General features: G+C 46.4%; 1 protein-coding gene across 4 annotated transcripts; it reads left to right on the top strand.

The window, feature by feature from the left end:
* Positions 1–11,717: 11,717 nt before the first annotated feature.
* Positions 11,718–23,261, top strand: LSM14B (LSM family member 14B). Of its 4 annotated transcripts, none has more exons than XM_072350428.1 (10): positions 11,718–11,971; positions 15,711–15,874; positions 16,187–16,322; positions 16,774–16,890; positions 18,669–18,839; positions 18,951–19,031; positions 19,963–20,133; positions 20,313–20,466; positions 21,395–21,574; positions 21,941–23,261. In XM_072350428.1, exons 1-9 carry the CDS (start codon positions 11,851–11,853, stop codon positions 21,564–21,566), a joined length of 1,287 nt encoding a protein of 428 aa, XP_072206529.1. In that variant the 5' UTR covers positions 11,718–11,850; the 3' UTR covers positions 21,567–21,574; positions 21,941–23,261. The 4 variants fall into 4 exon arrangements, with proteins under 4 accessions (XP_072206529.1, XP_072206531.1, XP_072206532.1 ...); XM_072350430.1 differs by having other exon boundaries at positions 18,954–19,031; XM_072350431.1 differs by lacking the exon at positions 16,774–16,890.
* Positions 23,262–24,192: the final 931 nt, after the last annotated feature.

Raw genomic sequence — 24,192 nt, forward strand, 5'->3', positions numbered from 1 at the left:
CACCCCACACACACACACTCGGCCTCCCCCGGACTGCGCACGCGCGCGAGCCCGGCCTCACATCACCGGTCGGAGAGGGATTCCGCTCGCCGCTGATTGGTCGGCTGCCGCCTATAAAAGGCAGCGCAAATGGCTGAGAGGGCTTAGTTGGGAGTCGGGCGGCGGCGGCGCTTTGCCGACGGTCGGGAGCGGGCGAGGGGAGGTCGGGCGGTGCGGGGCGACCGGGAGGAGGCGGCGGTTGTGGGAGCGGAGAGGGCTGTCGCCGGGCGGCCTGCGGGACGGCGGGGCGGCCGCGGCTCTTTGTCTGTCTCAGCCCAAAATGGCTGCATGTTCTCCCTGTGTCCGGGTCTCCCTCAGCGGCGCGAGTCTGAAGGGCGCCCCACACCTGTGCCAGCTGCGTGTAACTGATCCGCCGCCGGCGGAGGGGGGGAGAGGGCGGCCCCGGCCGAGGAGGAGCGGCCTCTCCGCGCTGCCCCGCGCCGAACCCCGGAGCGCTGCCCGCGGAGGCGGCTGCAGGCCGGGAGCGGCTCCTCCGGCCCCGAAGCGGGCTGACTCAGCACGGCTGAAGGCTGAGGGGAGCCCCGAGAAGCGCGGCCCGAGGAGGCGGTGCGATGCGATGTGAGCGCTGGGAAGGGAGAAGGAGGAGGGGATGAAAGGAGGAAAAAAAAGAGAGGGAGATGGCAATTTTAAACAGTCCACTCCCAGCGCTGAGCCGGCACCGCGAGGCGGGGGAGCTGCCGCTCCGGGGACGATCCCCGGGTGTGTGTCAGCCCCGCGTTACACCCCCGCCTCCGCTTAACCCTTCGGGGAACGGCGGCGCGGGGGCTGCGGGGCCGGGCCCAGGGCGGTACGGCGGGGTGCACTTTGACCCGTTGTGCAACCGCCGGGAAGGAAGTAAATAAAGCGTAAGATCCAACCCGCTGCCTTTTGCTGGCTGCTCTTTCTAAAGGTAACGAGCGGTGTTAGCTGAAAGATGAAGCGTAGCGTGTGTTAAGGGGTGTCGAGCTTAAAATAGTACCTCTTGTTTCAGTGTTATGAAATAATTCTATCTATTCCCAAGCGCAAAGGCTGGAGCTGTGTTACAGTGGGAGCAGCTTTGCACCTGCCAGTGCCCAGCGCTGACCAGCCTGTGGGCTGCAGCGGGGACTGGGAGCTCTGGGTGCTGGGAGCTCAGGGACTGGGCTGCTTTAAATAGGTCAGGGATGAGAGGATTCAGTACTTAGGGCTGCCCAAAGATGGGTGTCAGTGCTTCTTGCATTACACATCTGTGGCAGTGGTTTAATTTGCAGTGCTACGGCATAAAGTAAAACTGAAAAGAACTGGCTTGCCCAGTGAGTGATAGGAACAGTACTGAAGTGCAGTGCCATGTCCTGCCCACAGATACGTGAGCACATCTATGGGAGATGTTTGCCAAGAGCTCACACTGGGGATGGCAAAAACTGAGAGCTACATACCTTAATGGATAGGCCTCAAATAACAAATAGTGAGCATCTTTACATCTAGCCTTAGCCCTTAACATAAACTGTATTTCTATTACTGCTCTTGTTTCTCACATCATCTTCTCACCTGTAGGAAACTGCTTCTCTGAGTGAACATTACTGCCTCTACGAAGGCTCTGATCGCTCTGCAGGCAGGCATTGCTGGAAGGGGCCACAAAGCCCCAGTGAGAAGTTTAAAATTAATCTTTTCATCTTGTTCTTAAATCTTTTGTATTCCAAAGCTTTCTGGCTTTTGTCTGGATAGGTTTCCGCAGTCGTCACTCAAAACTCAGGGGAGTTTTTCCTCAGAAGATGCCCTCTTCCCCTCTCTGTCTCTTTCTTTCCACTTTATTGTTTTTTCCAGGTTATGATACTGTGGAGTAGTTGCCCTTTGCTTAAAAGGCAAAAAAGCCGCTTCAAGCGGGGTCATCTCTATTGCTTTTTTGCTGCCACAGTCAAGTGCAGTGCTAGTTTTAGCTATGCTGACATTCTATAAGCAACATACCAAAGAACTATCTAGAATAGAAGTCCTTCTGTGTTCCTAAAGCAGTGCAAGAATGAATCTACTCAGCTGCTCAAGTGATTTATTGGGGTTGGGAGGTGCTAGGCTTAAGCTGCAGCAACCTGGAGGTGCAGTGGCTGCGCATCTTCCTTTCACAGCATCCAAATAGGAGCACGGCCTGAAGCTGGGACACAGTGTTGGTAGGAGCAACGTGAGAGATGGGCTGAGTTATTGCGTGGCAGTGGTAGTCAGCACAAAGGGGCAGAGCAGCCTGTGTTCTTCTACTGCCTGTATTTTAGGACAGCTGAAATACAGCTTACGGTTGCATACAGAATTAGAAATAAAAACCTAGAAATCATCATGTCTTTGTTCTAACGCTTTCTTTATTAGTATCCCATATGGCAGATTTACCATATTAGGTAAATGTACCGAATTACAAGAGCAACTGAGATGCATTGCAACTTGTGCGTTGTGTGTAGCATTTATTACTGAATAATGTATCTTTTCATACTCTGCCTTTCATTTGCTATCAGAAGTCACTTTTTAGTCTGAGTTCTTCAGGACTGGGACTCCAGCTCCCCTGATTTGTACTGCTCACCTTCTGTTTTAAACTGTGTAAAAAGAGCAATGAGCGTAAGAATCCCAGCAATGGATTGCTGGTACTCACTGGTGTTGGTGCAGAAAGAGTCAGACTTTATATAGGAAATAGTACATATTTCACCCATCAGCAATTACATCATAAAATCTTGAACGTTAGAGGCAAGTATGGATTCTCCCTAGTGTCAAAGTACAAATTAGCAGGAGCTATACAGGAAACACAGAGGGCTGCCAGCTCTCTTAACATGCTCTGTTTTGTATTTTACTATTGGAAATACTTATTCTTTCTCCCCTAGAAGTAGGCTGTGTAGACCATGGCACAGAGACTGTTTCGAGATACAAGTGCTAATGCATTTCTCTTATTCTCTAAAACCTGTAGTCAGCTGAGAACTCCTTACAAGACCATCCAGCAGAGATGACAGCAATATGGATTGCTGTAATAAGGGATGTATCAGAAGAGCCTGCAGTCTGGAGATGGCTTGGGGGAAGAAGGGCGTTGCTTTTGGGTGTCCATATGCAGCACTTACGAGTCTCAGCTGCCCAGTCACAGCTCTGAACTCCCATCAATAAAAGGATGAACCTGATAACGATAGTTTTGATTGGTAATTTCTTTTGCTCTCTTTCTCTGCTCCTTTTTCTGTTCCCTGCCTATAATTTGAAATGGTGGAAGTTACTTGGAATTGGTGGTAAATGCTGCCTTTGGACAGACAAGCGTATGGAGATAAAACAACTTTGCATTCTCTGCACTCTACCGTCTTCTCCTTGGAAACGTGAGATGTTGTTAAAGTCTTGGTGTTAAAATCCTGCCATGTACATCAGCCATCCGTTGGTGAATCTCCGGATAGGCCTAAGGCTCCTACTATCCAGGGATTAATATTCAAAATTAAGCATGGTACGTTCCTGGAAAATGCCTTAATCCTCACAGTGTAAAAGAAAAAGAGAGAAACAGTAGATTTGGACAGAAGAAACTCTACGGTTCCTTTTACTGTGACCATACCCACCTACGTTCCCATTTCCACCTCAGGATGGTGTCTGCCCTGCTGGGTAGCAGACCATTTCTGCAGCTACAGATGTACCAACCCTTCAGCTGCAATGCGGTGTCAGAGACATGTAACACTAGGCTGCTATGGGAGAGGGATGCTAAAACCACCCACTGAAGTGTTTGTTTGTGCATAACAGCCACTGGAACTTTGTTAGAGAAGTGGAAATGTTTTTTTTTTCATCAAAGATACCAGTGAGATGTATAGTGGGATATGCTTGTATAAATACATGGCAAGGGATTTCCTCCTTTTAAAGATACCTGGTTGTTGGGAAATACATAGAAATGATCTTTTAAAGAGAAGCCATTTATGAGCTAGATTTCACAAAGGAAAGTTAGCTGAACACTCAGATGCCTTGGGAATCTTCTCTAGTTTTTATGGGATGGTTTGAAGACTGCATCCCTAATAAATGCTGTATGCAATTCATATGGGAGTTACTTTGAGTATGGCAGTACTGAGACCTCCCAAAGTCTATGCAGTTCAATGTCTTGTGCCCAAAAGGGGATGTACAGTAGGATAGAGATCATTGTTTAAAAGCCTCCCGGGCTCCACAGTATAACAGAGTTGTGGAATACTGTTTTTCATTCCCAACTGCTCTTAATCTAAGTTGTCATGCTTGCTACTGCTTGCCAAGATTGGAAGTATCAATATCCAGACTCATCTGTAAGGGAAGAATTGGGGAACTTTACTAAGATAAAGAACTCATACAAGACAATAGAAGTTTCCAATGACACATCCCAGCAGTTAGATTTTTTTCTTTAAAGCAAATATTCTGAATGGAGATTACTAGCAAATGTCCAGAATAATGTTTGTTGAAGAGACAAGAAGCAGACGTGTCAATGAAGACTTGTGTTCTATTTGTTATGAAAAGTCTTGTGCAAGTCTACATGATTCGTGGAAAAAAAACATAATGTTGCTAAAAGATTAATGGTCCTTGTGGACACCACAGCTAACTTCGGTCATTTCACATATTAGGAATTTAGCAAATGATTAGAACTGGCTGAACAGAATGAAAATGCTTTCTTCTCTAAGCAAATTAAAGTAACTTTTGGAAACTCGAGTCCCTGTTTCCAAATGATACTCTGACAGAGAATGTCAAGAAAATGTGCCCACTGATCGGTCTCATTATTGCAAATCCAATTTGCACATTTTACAGTCTGGACTTGTTAGAATAGGTTTGAAATATTCCTTTTTACTGAGAGGTGGTCTTCTCAGCTTTGGCTTCAATTCTGGGATTCTCTGTGAGTGAATTGTTACCCTGACAGGGATGTTTTGTCAACAATATATCGTCAGCAGTCCGAGCCATGGCATACTTATACAATGGAACTTGCAGTTCTGGCCTCTGTTAGGGCATCTGAACTCAGAGCCGTTCTAGTTCTTCCCTGACTTACCAGCATCATTCAGTATCTCACATTCTATTCACTGTTACTCACTGTTTACTGTTTAAGCAGTACGGATCACTGCTCCTTTTCCTCATTTACGTTTTCCTGCACTGGAAAACCAACAGGTAAATCAACAGGACCCCAATGGCTCTTTAAAAAAAGGATAGGTAAAGGTCTAATATCTTCCTTACCTCCCCAGCTTCTGCTGTGCCAGCCACTGGACAAACTGGCTTGTATTTCCAAAGGGGAATATAGGCAGAGCCTCACCTTTCAAGGATCATCACTAGAACCCTGCAGAAAAAGAAAGAAAAGATTTTTAAAAATAAATAAATTAATTAAAAAACTGCCTTTCTTGTAGATTTTCTTCATTCCCTGGACTCTGTGAGATCTCTTGAGATGCAACATATTCCTACCAGTTTTGCACTATATGAACTCATAGGCTCTATGCAGTTTCCTTGGCTTCATGCTGTTTAAGTATATTAATCTGTTCACTATTCCTCTTTCAAGTTCAGCTTTCCTACATGCTGCTACTATCAGCTAGAACAATTGCAAATAGAGTTACCTGATAAAAGATAATTAATTCCTCTCTACTCCCTACAAAGTATATTCAGGAAAATATGGGAGATGCCAATCAATACCTTGGAAAAAAAAAGAACACAGTGTTTACTAAAGTGACCAGCTTGAGGTAAACAGCGAGCTACAGTTTAAACTAGCTGTCAGCAGCTCATTATGAAAGGTACAGTAGATCTGACTGAAACTGAGATTCAAAGTCCACAAGAAAAGTTCCCTGTCTATGCCAGCATACAGATTGCTTTCTTGACACCAAGGTGTTGCTGTGCATTGCCTCCTCGTCCTTCTAGTCACAGAATCACAGCATGGCCTGGGTTGAAAAGGATCTCAAAGATCATCCAGTTTCAACCCCCTGCTATGTGCAGGGTCACCAACCACCAGACCAGGCTGCCCAGAGCCACATCCAGCCTGGCCTTGAATGCCTGCAGGGATGGGGCATCCACAGCCTCCTTGGGCAACCTGTTCCAGTGCATCACCGCCCTCTGTGTGAAAAGCTTACTCCTAATATCCAACCTAAACTTCCCCTGTCTCAGGTTAAAACCATTCCCCCTTGTCCTATCACTATCCAACCTAATATACAGCCATCCCCCCTCCTGTTTTATGCTCCCTTGCATGCTCCTTTGTGTATCAGATAGAGCCAGAGTAGATAGGAACCCAGAAGGTGCGATGTTACTACACTCTCCGTTCTGTGTATCAAAAGCAGGGCAGCATGCACTTACAACTGGAGCTCCCTGGAGAGCTGAAGGCTGCTGGAACTTTTCCAGTCAGCACAATTATAAGACATTTCCTGGCTGTTGCCTTTTTGCACCCTCAGAAGGAGTTTTTACTAGATACCTGCCTAACAGTCGGCCAGTTACAGCAGTCAGCTTTATCCTTTCTTCATGAGCTGCCCTCCACTCACTCATCTTCAGCAAACAAACAAACACAAAATGAACCATAAAAGAAGGAACTGAAGAGAAATCTTCATCTTGCTTGGTTTTGGTCAGTACCAAGAACAGGTACAGTTAGTGCCATGTCAGCCCTGAAACAGCAGTTGCTGTAGATGAAAATATTTGGCATGTGATTGGCGTTTGTTCTGTCACAAAGTGTAGTGATGGTAAGTTACAGGCACAGAGCTGGAAGCATTCTTTGTTCCTACGCCCTTATCTAAATCATTTAAAAGCCCTGCAGTACTCCGCTTTTTAAACAGTTGTTATTTAAAAAGAGGATGGAGCTTGTGCTTGAATATACACACTGTAACACAGCAATAAGAAAAGCCAAATAGAATTAACAGGGCAGGGTTGGTAAAACTTTCAGTGTATGTAAAACACATTGATCAAGATCCACGTTCCTGTAGATTTTAATGGGAAGAATAATCACATGTGCAAGCATTTCTGAAAGTCACCTTCAGGTGACAGCAATGGCTGAGTTGTTCTCCTTACTCCAACCCTCATCAGTTTGCCAAGTGCTCTCACTGAGCTGAATGGGATGGCAGGAGCAACCTGACTAATCCTGGTGACACCACAGGGAAAACAGACACAAACGATGCTGAGCTGGAAAGCTGGTGTAGATAGAAGTGCAGGAACAGCACAGTGCAAAGAAGAGAAGGAAAGAAATGTGGTGAAGGGGGTTTGTTCTGGTGATTATAATGACATGAGATGGTATCTGAACGTTTTGTGGCTTTGGAATGCAAGAAGTATGTAAGCGAGATTTTGCCAAGTTTATTTTAATGAATTCTCCGTATTAGTTATTAAAATAAATCATGCTGTAGCTTCTTTATTGAGCTGCCTCAGACTTAATGAAAGCACAGCAAGAAAGACTATCATACACTGTTGGTTTCTTCTGAATTCTCCAGCAGTACGAAACAGACAGGGATATTACTCCAGACTGGAGGTTACTTCCTCACTCAACCTAGTATATATCCTCCCTATCAGACGCAGAGTTCAAGGCCATGCCCCTATTCCTTTAACGAGCTTTTGCTCATTTTTGAAACTCCAAACTAATCCAATAACTCAATTAAATATGGGACGAGTTCCCGCAGTTGACAGAAGAAACCAGTGCAACTTCTGCAGCAGTCAGACAAATATTTTATCTCTCATAACGCAAGATGGGGAAAACTGCCAACCCAAAGGAAATGATACTCCAGACGGAGGGCCAAGTTTTCTATGTTAACTTATTCCTTATTGTCAATTTTTTTCTCCTGCATGAGGTTACTTGTAATAGCCTTTCATTACTGCAGAGTTCTTTATAGTGAGTCACTGTTACTTTATTTTCTAGCTGGGGCAGTAAAGCCATCCGTCTGTGTAAACTACTCATTTAGTAGCAACTGGACAAAATGGCGAGCGAGAAATACCACATCTCGTTTAGAGAAGGTGATTAATTAGGGAAGTCGCAGTTTGTATGTTCTTCTGCAAGAAAGTCCAGTTGTTTCTGTGAAACTGTAAACCTTGCTTCTCTTAATTATTTTCAGCAGAGCAAAAGAGGGAGCGAGTTTTGCTGCTCTGCACAGCTTAGTGGGCCAATACATTCACTCATTCATTACTGTTCCTTGACATGCAGCAATCGACATAGAATTGTACGACTTGGCAGCATCCCCAACAAGAACTCTTCAAACTTAACATCCTTGTGACCCTAAAAGCTATGTCAAGTTACAAACTGGAACACGTTTTGTTTTGGCATGACAGTACAACATGCTGGCTCTTACCCAGTCATAACGAGTCACAGAAAAACAGAGCCCTTAAACCTTCTCCTGCCATTTCTCTGCTTTTAGGTGTTCTAAGTTCCAAACATTATAATTCACGAGGACCACCTCTCCTCCAGGAGGTAGACTGTCCTCTTTTATGTCTGGGTGGAGCAAGAGGCCACCTGCATCACAATGGGACTGAATCACTAACTCTTGTCCTGCACAGACTAGACAGCATTGTTATCCCATTACAGCACAAATAGTTTCAGATAGTTATTGGAAATCATTCAGTACTGTCATTTTTGGGTTCCAGTTCATTCTCTTGGGGATGCAAATGCCAGATTTCCTGCAGTTTATATTAAAATATGTTTTCCACCCACTCACGACATCGCTCTCAACCCCATCTCTGGCTCTTTATGCATCATCAACAATTGAATTGTTTTAGACCAATTTCTGCTCCGAGTTATACTTGCACAAACTCTTTCATTCAAAGCATCTTGATAACTTTACTTCCCGGATATCCTTTAGAAGTGTAGGAGTTTGTCACATCTGATGTCATGAGCTGAGTAAACGCCGCCCTGTGCAATGGAGAGTCCAAGGCAAAGCTGTGAGGCTCTCTGGAAGGAAAAACAACTACATGAAACGAGTGTGAAAATTGAAAAGCTGGAGCTCAGATGTTACTATTAAGGTTATTTTATTAAAAGCCAAACAAAACGCGTGGTTTAAATGTGTATTAAGAAAATCTTTGCCGTACATCAAGTAATAGAAAAACAATGTATGAGATACAAGCGACGCAAAAGCTTCGGAACAGTAAATGCCAGAGTTTTCAGGTGGAAAGAATGCACACCAATACCACAGCACTAAGGAGAAGTGCCAGTTAGAAGCAACCTGCCAGAGCCACTGCTGTCTTAAGTGAAGACTGATTTATAGCTCAGCCTCTAAGAACTGAAGGAGATTAAATGCCAGTTTATTGTTACACGAAAAGAAATTACTTTCTGAAATGGCACTAAAACCCTACTGCTATGAGTTAGCCTTACTAATCCCGGTATTTTTAACATAAACATGAATTAAAACTTTGAACTTCTTTTTTCTTCTTTCTTTACAAAGTCAAATAACAAACATAGAGGAAGAAAAGGGTGAATAACAATTCACATCCTTAAAGACGCTTCTGAATCGTGCCTTTTACAACTGGTTAAAAAGCAGTTCAAGGTATGAAAACTGCAGCAGATGTCAGGCAGGAAAAGAACAGCATACTGCCGAGTCGAGGTAAGATGATACATTACCTAGCTCGACAGAAAGCAGCAGAATCTCCTACTTGTTTGTAACACACACAAGGAGAGGGAGGTTCATTCCTTTGGCTCGAAACAGAGTCCACTATAGACAGTGAATGTAAATGTGGTCCCCGTTTCACATCTAATAAAGGACCTTCTTCCCCTGTGCTCTCAGCCTAGTGATGTATGCTGTCCTGTGATTCGATTTGCACTAGTGAGAACTGTACAGCAGGATCTCGGTTCAGCCCTATTCAGGCCTCAGTCCCAATGAGGTAAGTAGTGTTCAATTCTGATAGCCCGAATATACTCCATATTTTGTGGAGAGAGAAAGAAGTACTAAAACAGGAGGAGCTCTTAAAGAAACACTGCGATGGAGAGTTCTGGAAATTTTAGGCAAACCCAATCAGTGAAGATGGATCTCTACATGGGGAATGGTAAAATCTGACACCCTAAAACATCTAGAGGTCTGAAGCGTGCACCAAACGCAACCACTCGTGCTCTCCAAAACATATTATCTAGTGGTGGAAAGGTTGCCCACAGAGCAGTGCATTGGGCTGTTCTCCTGGCTGCTCCTTCATGTCTCCACTGAGACTACTAGAAAGTGTACCAAGAAGGTCTCTGATCTCATGACAGAGAGAACTCGATGATTCCATCCCCTCCTATCGGGGTATCTGTGTGAATATACAGAGGGTTGTGGTTCACTGCAAGGATAAGAGGCAACGGGCACAAACCGATACACAAGGAGTTCTGTCTGCAACACGAGGAAAAACTGGAGATAAACAAAAGCATCTGGACAAGCTCCTGGCTACTGTGCTCTGGGGACCTTCCTTGTGCAGAGGGCTGGACCAGATGTCCAGAGTCCCTTCCAACCTCAACCACCCCGTGATTCTGCAGCTTCCCCATACCACTACCCCAGACAGAGCAGCCTGTGCAGCAAAACAAACAGTCAAGAGATTTTTCCTAGCGGAACTCTGTACCTCAAGCTATGTTCAGTGCTCCCCACTGTCCTAGATAGGCAGTTCTGTCTCTTTTTGTCCTAATTATTTCTAAACTTAGTTCTGAATTCTCTTACTCATCTGAATGGAAGATAGATGCCTAAACACACCTTTATTTAGAATCTAGGTCTGGCTGATGAGACTTCATCCTTCAGTTCTTGTGACCAAACTGCAAACTCCAGCTGGACCAACCTTTCTTTTTTGTATCACACATGATGCCCATTTACCCATTTCTATGAAAGGATCTCTTAAAATCACCTCCATCTTCCAAAATCCACGTACAAATCGCCATCTGGTTAGCCACGACACTGCCATTTTTATTCACCTCAGTACAGAAGTGCACATACAGCCAAGATTTCATCTCAATCATTGAGGCTGCGTAACACAGCACGTAATCTCTGGTTATTTTTCCCCCCTGCCATCTCCTAAAATACATACAACAGCATAAAAGAAATGATTACCTCTTTCAGATACTCATCTAAGGTACCTCAGCTACTGAGGTAATTAATTACATGAGTATCTTTCCAGAGACAGGCTAATTTATGGCCAGGATGATTACAGCTAGAATTCCATATGGTTACACATCACTCCTTACCTGCCAACAGCTTATGCCCCGTTTGAGCACTGCTGTCACAGTCACAGGCTGTGATACTCCAACAGATACCTTATACTTGTGGGATCATGGATGTGGTTCACAACGGCTCCCTGCCCGGATGCTGCTCTGGATCCCCGTTCGTTCGCATCACGTCAATAGCCGAGATGCGCTCACTGCGACCCGCCGCCCCCGATCCGACCCACCCACAGCCTTCCCCTCCTGCAGCTGCCTGCCAGATGTCCACGCTGACCGCAGATGGCCGGGATGGGGCTGCGGGAGTCCCCGGAGAGCAGAGCTGAGGGCTGCTGGCACAGCTGCGGCCCGCCCATCCCACCCCATGCCATGCCATCCCACCCCATGCCATCCCACCCCATGCCATGCCATCCCACCCCATGCCATGCCATCCCATGCCATGCCATCCCATGCCATCCCCGCCCCCCCCCCCCCATCCGCTGCGGGCCGGCCGACCGCTCTCGCCCCGCCCCTCCCGCCCCGCCCGCGCGCACGTGGCAGCCCCCGTCACGTGACGCAGGCCCCGGGTTTCCCCCCCCACCCTCCGCGTCTGACCCCGTCTCCCGTCTGGTCAATAGCGGGCGGTCATTGCGCATGCGCCGCGGTCCCTCCGCACGCCCCCGCTCGGCGCCCCCCGCAGCCCGTCTCCGTCCGCCCTACATAAGGCGCGCGCGGCGGGGCTCCCGTCTCCGCAGTGTGCGTGGGCGGGCGCCGCAGCCACCCGCGCGGCCCCTCGGAGCGCCGCCATGAGCTCGGGGACCCCCTACATCGGCAGCAAGATCAGCCTCATCTCCAAGGCGCAGATCCGCTATGAGGGCATCCTGTACACCATCGACACCGAGAACTCCACCGTGGCCTTGGCGAAGGGTGAGCGCGGCCTGGGCCCGAGGGGGGGGGAGCGGCGGAGGCGGAGCGGGGCCGGGCGGCGCGGGGCCGAACAATGCGGCCGGGCGCTGAACGCGGGCCGAGGCCCGGGCGGCGTTTTAGGGGTGGGAGCCGCTCGGCGCCGCGGGCAGCCGGTGAGTCAGCAGCACTGGAGGCCGCCTCGCCGTGCGGGAGGGGGATCCCCGCCGGGAGAGCCGCGGGGCGGCCCCGCTGTCCGTGTGCGAGGTTCCCTTCCGCGGCACGAGGGGAGCCGCGCTGCGGCCGCTCCGTCTCTCCGCGCTCGCATCGGAAAACGAACGCGGCGCATCAGCGCTGGGCCCGGCGGGGTTCGGCGCCGGGGAGGGCAGAGCCGCGGCGGCCGCCTTTGTTCCTCTCCGGATCGATATCCGCGCAGCGATGCGGGATGCCCGCACGTGGACGCGGCGCTTCGCACCCGGCGCGCCGCTCCGTTCCCCGGTTGTAGGAGCAGCGATCTGGGTCTGCCGCTCCGCTCGTGCCGCTTGGAATCGATCGCCACCTGCGCTGCCAGCGCCTGTGTTTGCTCTCGGAAAAGCCCGCCCTATCTTGTTTAGTCTCTCGGACAAGGTCTTGTTTTTTATACTGCCTTTGCTGCTCGGATTGGCTGTTCCGAGTAGCGTGTGTCGGTTGTTCCTTTTCCCCGAGCTTTGTCCTTCTCTGCTCTGTGAGTTCAGACCTTCATAGTAGCCTTCGACAACCCGTCAGGGCTGTTCAGAAGCCAAGTGTCTTTTGTCTCTGAACTCTGTCTGCAGCTTATGCCACAACCTGAAACTTCAGTGTAGTGATATTTGTGTCATGAGCATTTGACACCTATTGCTGTTCATTCTAAAGCCTATAATGGGAGTTATCTCGAATTTCCACAAATTAACCTTTCCAAGGCTCTGAATGCCCAGAGATGGCTGCTTTAAGTAACAGCTTGTGTGTGAGGTGCGATTCCTTCACTGTATGCACTGAAAAGCCTCCAACCTTTGCTCAGCAGAAAGCGGGGATGGTTTCACACATAGTTCTGGCTTTCACATAACGCTTGCTCTGCAGAGCTAAAGCGCTGTGTTTCAAAGGCACATGTGATTAAAATGCTTGATGGTGTGGGGAAATGCGTGCTTGGTGTGATATTTCTGGTAGCACTGCAGGGGAAAAATAAATGGGGTTTTAAGAAGTAGTTGCAGTAGGTGGATAAAACTGGTTTTTCTTTCACTTAAAAGTGCTGATTTAAACTTCCCAGTGCAAAGGATGCTTGTTTTTGTAGCTCGGAGGGCTTCTTAAAAGCAGAGACTTTGTATCAAGATTGGTGTCAGTGTTATGAACGTAGCAGTGAAAGCATTCAGCACAGTGAACAGCAGTTGGAAACGGGAGATCTCGGAGGGGTTGGGAGCACTCAACTATTGATGGCCATCGTGCAATACAGAATTACCCTCCTGTTCTTAGTGAGCACCGCTACCTTACTGCCTTTTCTGCACACGTCTGAAGGAACTCCAGACTTTAGGCAGGAAATATCTGTGTAAGTGTTGCTTTCCAGACTCTGCTCACTCTCCTTATGCCTCCTGACCCTGTAGTGGTTGAGTCCTGCATGTGAATGCAAAGTGTTGTAAAGCACTAGCTGTGGCACAGCGTGGGATTGATTTCCTGTTCATCTGTAAACAATAGTCACTGTAACTCTTCATGGGAGACAGCCCTTCAGACCTCCACGGGAACTCCAAGCTGAGCTTTGTGCTGTGCCAGAAATCATTAAACACTTCAGATACAGGGAGTGGGTGTGCTCCACTCCTGGAGGCCTCACTAATGCCATTGCTGCTGTTCTGCCTACAATAAGGACATCATTTCTCCACCCTTCCAGTTGCAGACCCTGGGATCAGGCAACTGAGAGGCTGCTTGAACAGCTCTGGACTTCACAGCTCTTGTGTTTCTCTACCTGGAAGCCAACAAGCTGGTTCTGGTGCTGGGGGAAGTTGTGCTTTGAGATGGTTGTGGGAATCTGCAGTAGCTCCAGGGTAGCTTCAGCATATGCTGCCATGAGCTGTATGCTGTAATAAGCTAATCTTGAACAGGAATATCAGTGGAATGGTTTGTGTCTAAAGGCTGTGGGGATCGCTTTCAGTTGATAATCTGCTTCTAGTTGACTAGGTTGCAGCTGTAATACGATCAAACAGCAGCTGGAGAGCTAAAATAACTGAAGAGTTTTTATACCCTAGTTACTAATGGAAGGCTGTGTTCAAGGGGAGCGACTGACAGTTTGTACTTGCACCAGTTAGGGATGAGCAGAGGTGCCAAAGAGCAACAGCAGAATGGGACAGAGTTTGTACACTGGGCTAATGCTCCTTGTGAGCTCGTCTGTGTGTGGAGCAGATGAAACCTGAAGATGGCTTACAGCATCAGCTGCTGTTTTGAGGGAAACCACCTGAAGGCAGCTCCCCATTTGAGGATGGCTTCTGATGAGTATTCCTACCTACAAAGCATCAGCACCCGTTAGTGTGCCTGCAGGGCGCTGGGAATGCTAAGCATTGGGGTTGAGTTGATCCAATTCTTGCTACCCTTTATCTGGGGGAGCTGCGGTGCTTCCCTGTCCGCTATCATCCACGTGACAGAGCCATCTGCACTTATCTTCCCTGCTTTGAAGTGGGAGCTGCAGCTGGCCGGCCAGGACTGCTGTACCACAGCCTGCAGGTCTTTGCAAAGGGCCTGTTCAGGATGGAGCTTGTGAAGGCACTGTCAAACCCAGTGCATCCTGACCCAAAGTTTGAATGCTTCTCTGATAGAACTGGCTGATGCAGCTCCAGTCTAGAGTTCTTCCACAGCCAAAAAGCACGTGTCAAGCTAATATGTGCTGGTGCTTATCTGAACTGGCAAAGCTTCATAGAGGCAGAAAATGATGCTAGCAGACTTGAGAGACTCCTGTGAGGTGTAGAAGGAAGCCTCTGTACATGTAGATCATGCTCATTCACTAGACTGTTTTGTACTCCAGTGTTTAATGTGACTGCCACTTGTTTTCCTGCACTAACAAAGTCAGTCTTAATCTGACCTCCTCCTGTTTAATGGATTGAGTTAATTTATGCTCCGCCCTGGTAGGCACACAGTCAGTTACAGCCTTCTTTCCCACTTTAAAGTGGAACGTCCTTCTGGTTAGTACCTGCTCAAGTGCTCTGATAGCTGAGACTCAGTAAAGCTTCAGTAGGCACTAAGGCTTAGATTGATATTCATATCAGCCTTAAGTGATCCATATGAAATCAATGGCAAAGGGAGAATTTAAATAGGAAGCTCTTATGCAGATAGACAATATGTTATTAATAACAAATACCTGAAAACAAAGGTATGGATTTACTCTCTAAAGTCACTGAAGAACTTTTCCTTGCTGCTTCAGAGGTCTCCCTCATGGTCTGCAGTGTATATGGCTCAGGATCTGGGGAGGAGGGGTGACTATGGCAGTATAGCACTGTGGGGAGGTCCTCAGCTTTGGAGTAGACTTCTTCATTCCAACTGGTTTATGATCTTGGCCTTCAGGATGGTGAACAAATCTATGCAGGTTGCTGGAAGATTTGGTCTTTGGGATCAGATGTGTGGGATATGGGGAGCTGGGATTCTAAAAGTAACCTACTTTTTCATTACTTTTAGTGGGTATTGTAGGAGTACTTCCTAAGTTTCCAGGTCTTAACTTGTATAACGTTGCAAAGATAAAGCTGATCTAACAGCAGTCTCTTTAATGTTGAAGTGCGATCCTTTGGTACCGAAGACCGGCCCACGGACAGACCTGCTCCTCCAAGGGAAGAAATCTATGAATACATTATTTTTCGAGGAAGTGACATCAAAGACATCACTGTCTGCGAACCTCCAAAAGCTCAGCATACCCTGCCACAGGATCCTGCCATTGTTCAGGTAGGTTAGCGTGCAGTATAGACAGATGTGGTGAAACATCGATAAAAGACTGCATTATAAATTATAAACATGAAGTTACTGTTTCCAGGAATCTTCAGTGTTTTTGGATGCTTTCTGAGTTGTGTTTCAGTGTTTTAGAGTAATGGTATTAAGACTTGTGTTGACAAAACTATAGCTAGTGTACTGGCTGAGAATGCAGGTAAAGACTTCAGTGTTTACTTGAGTGGTAATGGTGCTGTACTTGAAGAATCACTGCCGAAGCAAGTTGACTTCTGGGCACTGTAAATGGAAATGTGCTTTGTCTTGTTACAGTCTTCACTGGGCTCTGCCTCTACATCATCCTTTCAGCCACATGTGCCTTACAGCCCGTTTAGAGGTATGCCACCTTACAGCCAACTTGCTGCCAGCTCTTTACTTAGCCAGCAGTACGCAGCTTCATTAGGTTTAGGTAAGTAAAAGCTTTCTTTGCTAGAATAAAGGTACAGTCTTTGTATGCAGCTACCCTGGAGCCATGTAGCAGTATCTAATAATGAATTTCATACTGAATGTCAGGCTGCAAGAAGCACTGAATAAGTAGTTAAAAAGTTTGTGATGATCTTATTGCAAGGAGGCCCATCTTTCACTTATACACATGTACCCAAGAAACTAAAGAGCTGAAACTCCTCTCTGAGAGTAATACAAATAACAAACAGTTGAGGTCAGTTCATTTCTAATCTGACATACCTCACATGCACAACCCATGTGTGAAAAGAGCCTGTGTTCCAAAAGAGAACTAAATAAGCTGCTCTAAAGCTGTTCTAGAGATTCTTGTATCTCTTTCCAAGTCCTCCAGATGTTACACAACCTCGTGTCTTATCCATATATCTTTTTGCTTTCTCTTCTTCCCTCTATCTCTTTAGAGAAATTGGTAAGCCCTCCAGCATCAGCAGCTGCTTCCAGTCCTAGTTCTTCTCCGTCTCCACAACCTGTTTCAGAGCCTGACATGTCTTCAGAGCCCCATCAGCTCTCTTCCAAGGGTAACAGCAGTTTGAGGACTCCAAATATTTGGAAGAACTGCATGGCACTTGAAAATAATCTGTCCTTGTTAACCCCCTCCTAGAATGATAGTACTTACACGGGTAATGCTAGTGGAATGAGTTTGTTCTTGGCTGTCGTTTTTCATCACATGAATTATTACTTCCTCCTGCTCTAGAAGTATCTATTAGAGAGACAGGAGAATGGAAAAAGTAAAGAACTGTGGATCCTCTCGTGTAAGTATCAGGAGAGGGCTGAGGTTTAGGGGGATGTTGTGCTGCATCGTCCCTAGTAATACATGTTAGCTTAGGCGTTAAGCAGAGAATTAATTGGCCTTTCCTAGAAAGCCAAGCGCACTGTTTAAATAACGGGTGGCTTTGCAGCTCAAAAATAACCAGATTAGTGGAAAATTCAAGAATATTACTGTAGTTTAGGAAACTTCAGGGTATGTTTTGTGCATGATGGGGCAGCGTACCTAGCAAAGATTGCCAGCTAGTAAAGCACAACTAACAGCGAACAGTTTCAGTTGTGGTAAGCAGAGGTAACATAGTTCTGGGTGCTTGCTTCTGTGCTTAAGAACTTTTGAAGGAGTTTGAATAGAGATAACTAGACTGACCCATCTTCAGAGCAGAGAGACCAGGTGCAGCCTGCATTTAAACATGGTAATTAGTTTAATCTGTTCTTAAATTAGCATGTATGGTTGTGTTGGCATGAAACTTTCTGCTTTCTGTTTGGCCATCTGTCTGTATCTGCCTTCTCAATTTTCTTACTAAGCATTGCAGCTTTGTCCTACTGAATAATCCTTAGGCTCTGTCTGTCTTCCTTGCAAGTTTTCCAGGTGTACATAACTGGGAACCTGCATGATGTTACCTACTGGGTATATCTCATGTGGACTTGGGTGACCCAGAAGTGTCAGTGGCTTGGTTTGTGTGTACTCTTCAGCTTTTTCACTTTTCTTGCTCTTAAAGTGTATTCAGTTAAAGTTTGCTTCCAAGCGGTTCTTATGCGTAACTACAAAAGCCTGTAGTGCTCCAAAACTTCTAATTAAACCTAGAATGCCGTATTTCTTCTGAGTACTGAAGACTGTCACTTTCTAATATAATTGGTGTAAGGTATACCAAACCATGAAAAGTATTTACATGTTTTGTAGTGTGAATAAATAAGCCTGGATGGAAGAGCAACAGAAGTCTTGGGTAACACTTTGGCCTTGACCAAGAAGGAATTTAAAAGGGTAACTTTGAGATCCTGGTCTGGTTTCAGGTTTTCTTTGTTTGAAAGCTAACAATAAGCAATGACAGTACTTCATGTAGTCAAAGGGCTTCTAAGAAGTGGCTTACAAAGTGGGATAGCTGAGGTGGCGAAGCTTTTAGCAGCAAACTCCTTTAGACAAAGCGGGGAAACGTTCTTGAGCAACTTCAAACTGGTCGTGTTTTGCTTCAGATACCACGTAAAGTACAGTCCTGCGTAACCAAAGATGCACCTAGGAATCTCGATTTTCTTATCAACTCTCTATAGGTGACTGACCTGGCTTGTTTATCTGAAGTGTCTAATCTGATTTAAGAAATAAACGTGTAGTTTTTCTGATCTAAAGCTCTGGATTTGTGAGCCCAGAACTATGGCAGTAGTGCTTTCCCTATATGCCGCTTAAGCTTAGCTTATAACAATAAACATCCAGGGTTTTGAATAACTGCGGTCCATGTTTTCTCCATAGAAGTGGGCAGGGTTTGACTAACGCTGGCGCTCTTTCTGAGGAGCACTTAGTCACTGCGATCCTTTCCAGGTGCTGGCTTCCCTTCGGTTCACCCTGTCCGTAAGAGCCCCATGGTGGAGCAGGCTGTTCAGACCGGCCCCGTTGACAACATCAATTCACAGAAGCCCCTCCCAGTGAAAGTAACTCCAGGGGTTCAGCGCAATGGGCGGCAGGTCCCACAGAGCAGCACCAAGGCAGCTGGTATGTATGTACTGCTTCGAAGTGCTGTTCCCAAGCAGCCTTCGAAGGTGCATAGCAAGGCCAGGCTATTTCTGTCTTGTTCTTGTGTCTTTAAGTTTCTTTCTTCTTCAGTAGATACAGTTCCAGCAACTCCTGTGCAAACCCAAGGGCAGGTGAATGATGAAAACAGAAGGCCTCAAAGGAGAAGATCAGGTATGTTACTCTGGCACTGAACACTTGTTCTAGTTTATGAAGGCAAATATTGCTGAATTGGTGAAGGGTTATTGGGCAGAAGACTGAGTCCAAAGTAAGGCTTCATAAATAAGTCTTTGGAAGTGCAGAGATGATTCCCTAACAAAATAAGTTCTGGAGCCACAGAAATGCAGAACCTTCCAGGGGCAAAATTCTGGTGTCCTCAGGGCTTTAGAGGTATACTGTGCTTTTAGGAAAAAGAAATTGATCTATCTAGGTTGATTGTCTAGAATGAAGCTCTTATCTTGAGATGACTGTTGAAGCACAGGTCAAAGGGGAAAGCAAAGCTAGATTCAACTAGACATCCTTGCCCAAACAAAGTGAGAAAAGGCAGGGAGTGGAAGTTAAGATTAGCTTTCAAACTGGTTTGTAGGCAGTGCTGTGGAAGGGAGGCTGTAAGTTTTTGGGTGTGTTCCTTTTAGCAAAAGAAGTTGATAGTTTCTTAGCTGTAAAGCAGAAACCACACGAAATTCATGTAGGTGAATCTTGGGTAGGTCTTCTGTAACCAATGGCCTGTTTGTCCCTATCACAGCAGGCTTGTAAACCAATTATAGTAACATGGCAGTAGATGAGTAGCAAGTAGAGTTGATAATCCTGAACCTTTCCCTCAGCTGTACATGATGTGGTGCTCTTATTTTCTCTTTCCATGCTGAAAGAAAAGCTGGATGTGTTCCATCTCAGTGTGAGGCTGATAGTGGGAATGCTTTTCAGGAAGTTAAAAGGCTGCTGTTATGTTCCCTACAGCCAAGTCAGAAGTTCCTTTCAAAGAGATGTGCCTTAACCGTAGGACTGGAAGCCAAGATTCTCAGTTCTAGTCCAGGTTTCTCTGGTCTTCAACAAGTCATTTAACTTCCCTGCACGTTACCAAGTGTTTAAACTCTCTTGCTTTCAGGAAACAGGGGAAACAGGAGAACCAGAAATCGCTCTAGAGGACAAAACAGACCAACTACTGTGAAGGAAAATACAATAAAGTTTGAAGGTGACTTCGACTTTGAAAGTGCAAATGCACAATTCAACAGAGAGGAACTTGATAAAGAATTCAAGAAGAAACTCAACTTCAAAGGTTTGTAGCTTCTTTAAATCTGAATTGCTGAGCCAGTAGTAAACCTTGCACAGACAGACTCATTGTGAGAAACTGCATCGTTACGTGTGGCAGCATCTCAAATTATGTTTGAAGGAGCAAGAGAACAGATGGGTCTTCAGTGTGCTTCAAGGAGGTGTAATGCATTTTATTATCCTCAGATGACAAGGCAGAGACAGAAGAAGAGAAAGGGGACCCTGGAGTGGCAACTCAAAACAATGATGGTAATGCAGAGGAGGACCTTCTGGGACCCAACTGCTATTATGATAAATCCAAGTCTTTCTTTGACAACATCTCCTCAGAACTGAAGTCCAGGTGAGTATTTAAGCATGCTTTTATTTCTGTTGGCTGCCTCTAGGCATAATTCTAGATGCGTAACATGATGCGACTTTCTAGAAGTCTAAGAATGCAAGAGAATGTGGGGAAATCAAAACAGGTTCCCAATGCGAACTACAACGGGGAATCGCCTCTTCTTGCTGGCTGTGCTGTATTTAATGCATCCCATTCTGTTTCCTAGTCCTGACTTTGAACCTATAGAATAAAGTTTAAAATCACATTTGTGGGAGGAGGCAACAGAATCGTGCTGTGCTGAAGGCGTTGCAACTTGCAGACAGGAGCAAGCTAAGCCTGGAGCTTAGGCAGATCTGTCTGTAGAGACATCAGATGAAGTACTGCAAATATTAATGGAAGGCTTCATCTGCTGCTGCTGTCTTTTGTTGGTATGAGCAGCTCAATGAAGTTGAAGGGTATTTCTTCAGTGTCAGCATGTAAAATTCCCTTGGTGGTGTTTCTGCTTCCTTTTAGCAAAGCTTTCTTCCAGGTGTTTGCCATGAGGCAGTATTTGGCGGTAAGCAGGTTCTGGTAAGCAATTATAACTGGTGCTGTGGAGCTGTTCCTGTAGCTGAACCTCAGCCGTGACAGGGCTGCCTACCTATGAGTCCAGAGAGGCTTCATGGGATTCAAGTTTGTGTTTCATTTCACTGGGTGTGAAATGCTACCAAGTCCTCATTCAATCATATTTCAAGTCTTTCCATAGTTCTCCGGTCTGGAAGTAGCGTGTAAAAGCCACCAGCTGTCACGTCCAAAAGACCCATGTTTAGCAGAGGAATTGAGTTAGTGCCTTCATACTGCAGCTGTTCCTGTTGTAGTTCTAGTCAATAAAATAGAGTGGCTGAGGCTTCCTCGCTGAGTGAGTTGTAGGTTATTTAGTGTTTATATTAAATCTGAACGCGGTCCCATTCAGTTCCAGACGTACCACGTGGGCTGAAGAAAGGAAACTCAACACTGAGACCTTTGGAGTGTCGGGTCGGTTCCTTCGTGGCCGCAGCTTTCGTGGGGGGTTTCGAGGTGGGAGGGGCAGCGGAGCAGCGAGGAGGAACCAAACCACTCACAGAGCTGGTACTGGCAGAGTGTAACTTCACAGGTAAACTTCACTTTCTCTATTAAGCAATTACTAACTACTAACCAAAGTGTGTTTCTTACCCCTTTCCTGAGCTGTCTGTGCAACCTCCTCTTGCTCTTCAATCCTGCAGGTAAATGGGAAGTAGCTCTGTATTGTCTCTTACCTGTTTGTCCATCTTTCCAAGCGATGGAAGGGAATACGGGCAGTTCTAATGTGTTGGTTGATCTGTTGGTTCCTGGGGTTCACCAGTATGGAAACCAAGAGCTGCTTGTTTCAGCTGAGACTTTCTAGCTAGACATATTAGTTGTATGTAGGTATGAACTTATTGCTTCTCCTTGGGGCGAGTCCTGTGCATATCAAATCTGATTGTACCTTTTTCCTGCGTAGGTTCTAACATCTCTCCTGAGAGGATGAAAATGTACATAGAAAACAACCAACTGCTGCACTAATGTGGGAAAATGGTTCATATTGTTTACCGTCTCAGCTCAAATGACAGAACTTCATGTACTACTGCTTATATTCTGGACTTACTTTGGACCAGCAACTGTCAGCTGGAATATTCTTTGGCAGAGGGAATGTGTTCAGGGGAACCTTCTTCAGGGTGTCTTTTTGTTTTTGCTGTTGTGTTTTTTTTAAGTGCAGATTAACTTACATGGTTCTTCTTTCGGGTCTCTCAAAGGCTGCTATAGTTTAAGCTTGAAGTCAGATTCCTTTTCTGAACCCTGAAGAAGTTAAATCATGGTGTTTTAACATGGAACCAAAGCTCACTTGAAATAAACCAGCTAACTTGTTTGTTCTGAGTAACCAAATGGATTCTCTGGTGCTGCTGGTCTTACTGTACTCAGCAGTGTGTGGAGCAGCACTTGGTACCTAAAAGAATGGACTCCTGGTGCTGAGGAGTTATGTGTATTGTCACTTGGGAATACTGGATTGTGGATCATGTAGTAGTGTAAAACGACTGTACGACTGTTTGTTACCTGTACTAACGTGGAGGTACTGCAGGCTCCCGCAGAGCTGTGCCTCCCTCGAGTTGAAGGGTGCTGGGCGCTCCTCCACAGCTCGGAATCCTGCAGGGCGATGGAGGGCACGGTGCTGTGCCCAGCAGGATGGGCAGCAGGAGCTGCTGCTTGTGTGCTCGGCATGAAGAATCCCTGCAGCAATTGGCTGCCTGACAAGGAGCCCGGAGCGCCGGCTTCTTGCCTTGCTTTGTACCTTGTTCATACAGTACTAAATGCAAACAGTTTTCTGTACGCTAGTAGACTGTGGTGGAACACTATGGAATGTTTTCATTTAAACTAGGAATGGGGAGTCCATACAATGAAGCTTAACGGATGGGCATGTTTAATTCCTTTTTTTTTCCTCTGTACCCCCCATACTGTACATAGTTTAGTTTTTTCTTTTGTTTTTAAAACCTGTATGTGGGGAGAGGGGCTGGGAGGGAAGGGGGCTACCTTTGTTTGCATGAATCAGTGGGTTAAATTGCTGTAGGCATGTGTCCCTTTTCTGTTGGTAGGGAATTCTGTTGACAAAGCACCTTGATGACCGAACCCCGTTCATAGCTAGAACTTTTTAGTTACGCGTTGACTTAGGTTACTGTAAAAGCTTGGATTTATTTTTGTAGGACTTTATTGCTAAGAATTAGAACATAGCAGTGGGGGCTGCTCCTCGGAGTAATGTAAATTGTAATTATAATAAACATGTAAATGTTTGATGTTTTTCCTGCTCTTTTGTTCTGCGTGCAGCTCGGCAGCATCCGTCCATCAAACTCATTGGAGCCCCCAAGCAGGGCTGAAGTCTAAGAGGAAACTGAGCTGGCCTGGAAAGTGGTGCACAGTGCTGAAGGTGCTGAGGGCTCTGCTGCAGCTGCTGCACCCCATCATTCCTCTCGCCCTGTTGTCTCCAGCACCCAGAGCTCACAGCCAGCACTGGAACAGCTTAACCAGAGTTGGTTCTGGGTGCCAGTACTGCTGCTTTGGTGGCCACAGCTGCCTTTAGGAGCTGGGCTCTTACCAGCCAATGCTGTGTGTGCTGATTGTGAGGCTTGCAGCAGCCCCCAGGCAAACTGTTCTCCAATGGCAAAACAGCTGCTGTGACCTGCAGCATGAAGGTGGAATTGCATTGCTGAAGCCAACTGATGGAGCAGCCAGTGCCTCTACAGCTTGTCCTGTGTGACTGCGCTGAAGTGAGAAATCAACACCAACTCCAATACTGTTCCTTTTCAGTATTAAGGCACCAGTTCTTTGTTCTAGATTCGACATCAGGCCTGTGTGGGCGCACTGCAGCCTCCATGTGCAGTGCTCTACCCAGATCACTGGCCTCGTAGGTGAGTGCCATCAAGGGGCAGAGGCTTCTCTGAAACAGGAAAAACAGAGGAAGGCACAAGTCCTCTCCTGCCCGAAAAGCTTTAACCCAGTGCTGGGTGTGAGCAGAGGGCAGGATGGAGGCTGGTGGAGCTGCCTCAGACTGCAGCTGGCAATGGGAAGTAAAACTTGCATCTAGATACACAGCCACCTGCCCAAACGTGTTGGTAGCAACTGTTTGCTGAATGGCCTGTGTGCAGCAGTGACTTGGGTGCGTAGAGGTAGGCCTCTATCACTGACAGAAGAGAACTGGGCAGAGACAGCTGTGCCAGGACATGG

Source organism: Excalfactoria chinensis, chromosome 15, assembly GCF_039878825.1.
Source record: "Excalfactoria chinensis isolate bCotChi1 chromosome 15, bCotChi1.hap2, whole genome shotgun sequence".
NCBI lineage: Eukaryota > Metazoa > Chordata > Aves > Galliformes > Phasianidae > Excalfactoria > Excalfactoria chinensis.

Bases quoted from the DNA above. Each gene is read 5' to 3' on its own strand.
- LSM14B (XM_072350428.1), top strand. From the start codon at position 11,851: ATGAGCTCGGGGACCCCCTACATCGGCAGCAAGATCAGCCTCATCTCC. The intron at 15,875-16,186 runs GTAGGTTAGCGT...GTCTTGTTACAG, and splicing joins AGGATCCTGCCATTGTTCAG to TCTTCACTGGGCTCTGCCTC. The intron at 19,032-19,962 runs GTATGTTACTCT...TCTTGCTTTCAG, and splicing joins GCCTCAAAGGAGAAGATCAG to GAAACAGGGGAAACAGGAGA.